The sequence below is a fragment of the Wasmannia auropunctata genome, unplaced genomic scaffold (assembly GCF_000956235.1).
Source record: "Wasmannia auropunctata unplaced genomic scaffold, wasmannia.A_1.0 LD336041.1, whole genome shotgun sequence".
In the NCBI taxonomy this organism is placed as follows: Eukaryota; Metazoa; Arthropoda; class Insecta; order Hymenoptera; family Formicidae; genus Wasmannia; species Wasmannia auropunctata.
In genome coordinates this window covers 102,722-105,737 of record NW_012026849.1, presented here as the reverse complement: position 1 = coordinate 105,737, position 3,016 = coordinate 102,722, and the positions used below count along the sequence as shown (strand labels likewise).

General features: G+C 29.6%; 1 protein-coding gene across 7 annotated transcripts in view; it reads right to left on the bottom strand.

The window, feature by feature from the left end:
• Positions 1-1,109: 1,109 nt before the first annotated feature.
• LOC105451867 (sugar transporter ERD6-like 18) overlaps positions 1,110-3,016 on the bottom strand; it is an 11,089-nt gene continuing 9,182 nt past the window's right edge. For all 7 annotated transcript variants that reach the window (XM_011692561.1, XM_011692568.1, XM_011692564.1 and 4 more), the window contains 2 exons: positions 1,838-1,973; positions 1,110-1,567 (listed from right to left, as the gene is read on the bottom strand). In XM_011692561.1, coding sequence (XP_011690863.1) covers positions 1,265-1,567; positions 1,838-1,973 — 439 coding nt within the window. In that variant the 3' untranslated portion in view covers positions 1,110-1,264. The remainder of the gene's footprint in view (positions 1,568-1,837; positions 1,974-3,016) is intronic.

Below are 3,016 nucleotides of genomic sequence, written 5' to 3'. Positions count from 1 at the left end.
TCTGAGAGATCTTGGCTGTCTGAAATATTTTTATATTAGCGCGAGATAATTCCGCCATAATGTATACTCTATATTGTTTAATAAACAACACACAGCTCAGTAATAAATAGTTTTGAATTGTGCTTTATCAAAGATGTAAAACTCGTTCTCTGTAACGTACAGTGCGCAACTAATATTATTTTATATTCTATATACATAGCACTAATCTTATTTTATATATATGGCATTCGTGAGAAACTTAATCAAAAGTTACCTAAAAACTTTTGCGTAGAGAAGATCCTCTCTACGGTTTACACTGAAAAACAGCTTAGTAGCGATTCAACTATTACAGATATGGCTAATGTCCGGTATTAGGTGCCCTCTGTCGTTAGGGGAACTCCCCCTATAAATAATTTGAATGAGAAAATAGTAATATTTATTTATATTGTATTTATTAGATTGCCTTCGGCAATTTAATTGTAATATTACATATTACTTGGTTCGGAGTTACGGAGATGCACGCAATTTGCGGCCATGTGGTGTTATAAGAACCGAAAATTGTAAGATTTACACTAATATTATATGGAAGCACCAAGATCCGCTTTGTACCGTTGTTGGCGTTTTAAGTTCTCAATTATTAGTTAACATTACACGGTCTTTCCTGATGCTCATTTAAAATTAAAGAATTACAAGTTTTGACATTGCATACACAATTAAATTAATTAAATAAAATGATTAAATCATATTGCTAAATGCGGCAAAAAAACAGAAATAATACAACCAATTTAGAATAAATAACAGAAAACATATTTTAAATCTTAAATATCACATTTTTAATCATGATGTTATTTGTTCGTGTTACTGCACGAAAAGACGAAATAAACGAATAGCTTCTATAAAAGTTTTCGACACATAAAAATTTATAATTAAAAATTCTACAATAAATTTCTTTGTTCGTATAAGTATGAGTCTCATTTCTTGCGTCTTATCTATCCTCTCATATTTTGATAATAATACCGAATATACCGATGTATACCGATGTATACCGATTCTTTTCTATTATTCTGAGACAACCAATGATCAGTATTATAACTGCTTCATTTAGTCCCAATATTAATATTTGCGCTTTATTTATTTTTTAAAGAAATATTTATTTTCCAACTAACGCGTTTACATCATTTACGAACTCTCGCATTAGTTTGTATTAAATTGCACAAATTACTTCATTAACGTTTTACTATTTATTATTTTATTCATGGCATTTTAATATAAATTTTCAATTTTTTTAAAGGTTTCGTATCTGCGACTTGCCTCTAAAAGCTTCTTCAACCTGTGCTTTTGTCTTCCCTCGTGTCTCCGGTAACGCAACCGTTAGAAAAACAGTAGCTATGATAGCTGTTATGCAGTAAAAGTAAATGGTGGCATTTCTGTTAGTCGTTACCATTAATGGATACAATTGTATAGCAACATAGTCATACGAAAGAGCCAAGATGGTGGTGAGTATCCCAAGAACGTTTATGTACTTGGTGGGATATAGTTCCGGAATCATCGACCAAGGAATTGAAAAAAATCCAAATGCTCCAAATGCCTGCAATTTTATAGATTAATCATAAACTCTATGCTGTAGTAAAGCTCTATGCTGTAGTAAACTCTAGCTGTAGTAAATATAAATTAACAACTCTTTTCAAGAATCTATAATATCTAAATCATTCAATCTTTGTGAAATTTAGACTTCTGTCGAAGTCATTATAATGATTAAAAAAAAATTTTAACAAGAAATTACAAGAACTGTTAACTTGAAATTACTTAACAAGAACGGTTATCAATATATTACAGTTATTCTTAGAAATGCCCTTACCACATAAAGAAGGATGCAAATGAAGGGTATAACCACAACGCCAGTGTCTTCAAAAAATTGCAGATACACTGCTAAACCGCCCAAAGAGATTGATATGCCAACACCGGAGATAATTGAAATTAATCGACGACCAATCCTAGTAGAATTTTGAAGTTTATTATAAATGATTTTCATATTATAAGTTTAATTATTATCAGTTCAAACATTACATTGTAACGTGTATTCGACAATTATATTTTAATAGTGTAATAGTATTTTAATAGTGTGATCGATATAGATTACTTATATTAATAAAGGTTTTGACAGAGAAAATAATAGCATTACGATATAAGTTGAAATTAAAACATTCAACACAGATATCATATTTAAGTTTATGCTGATTATATACTGTCCGACAAAATTTAATTTTTTTTGCCACAAAAATTTGAATAGTTATTATTAATATATTTGTTTTTATTAAATACAAATTCATTGTCCAAATTTCGCTATCACGTCATATTTTTTAAAAAAAGGGCGTAAAATAAGTAAAAACGATTTTAAAGATTTCCATGACGTTGTAGCATTGGCCATGTGAAAATACGAACTTTCACTTTTGAAATGCTTTTCGTTTTGATATGATTCTTTGTTTTCGAGGTATAGGGAGAGATGGTGATCCTTCGTACACGGGGCACATACATACATTCAGTGATTTTCGGGAAGAATCGCGCAGATTCAGAGCACGTCGCTATACATATTTAGTTAGTCTTATTACGCGGCCACAAGCCAGCAAAATTTCATTTTAGTCTGTTTACTACGTAAACTGACAGAGCAGGATATTACATGTTTTAGCGCTGTCTGAGTAAATTTTCCAAAGTATTTGAGTACAAGTAATTTAAGTTATCTTTCATTAAGGTTATAAACAAGAACAATATTCTTTTAGTAAGTAAAATGTCTTAAAATTATACTTTAATCATTAATTTTATCGTATTGTTAGTGAATTTTATAAAAAAATAGCGTAATTAGTTTTTTTGAATTTGGGATAGATTTGTACACAAGCATGAGGGCATCTTTCGTATATGTATACATTATTTTGTTACTTAAGTAAAACAATTATTTTAGTTAAATGTTTGAATTTTGATCGCAATGTTGATTTAAATATTGATTTAAAGGAGTTTATTAGATCGGAAGAGCACACGTCTG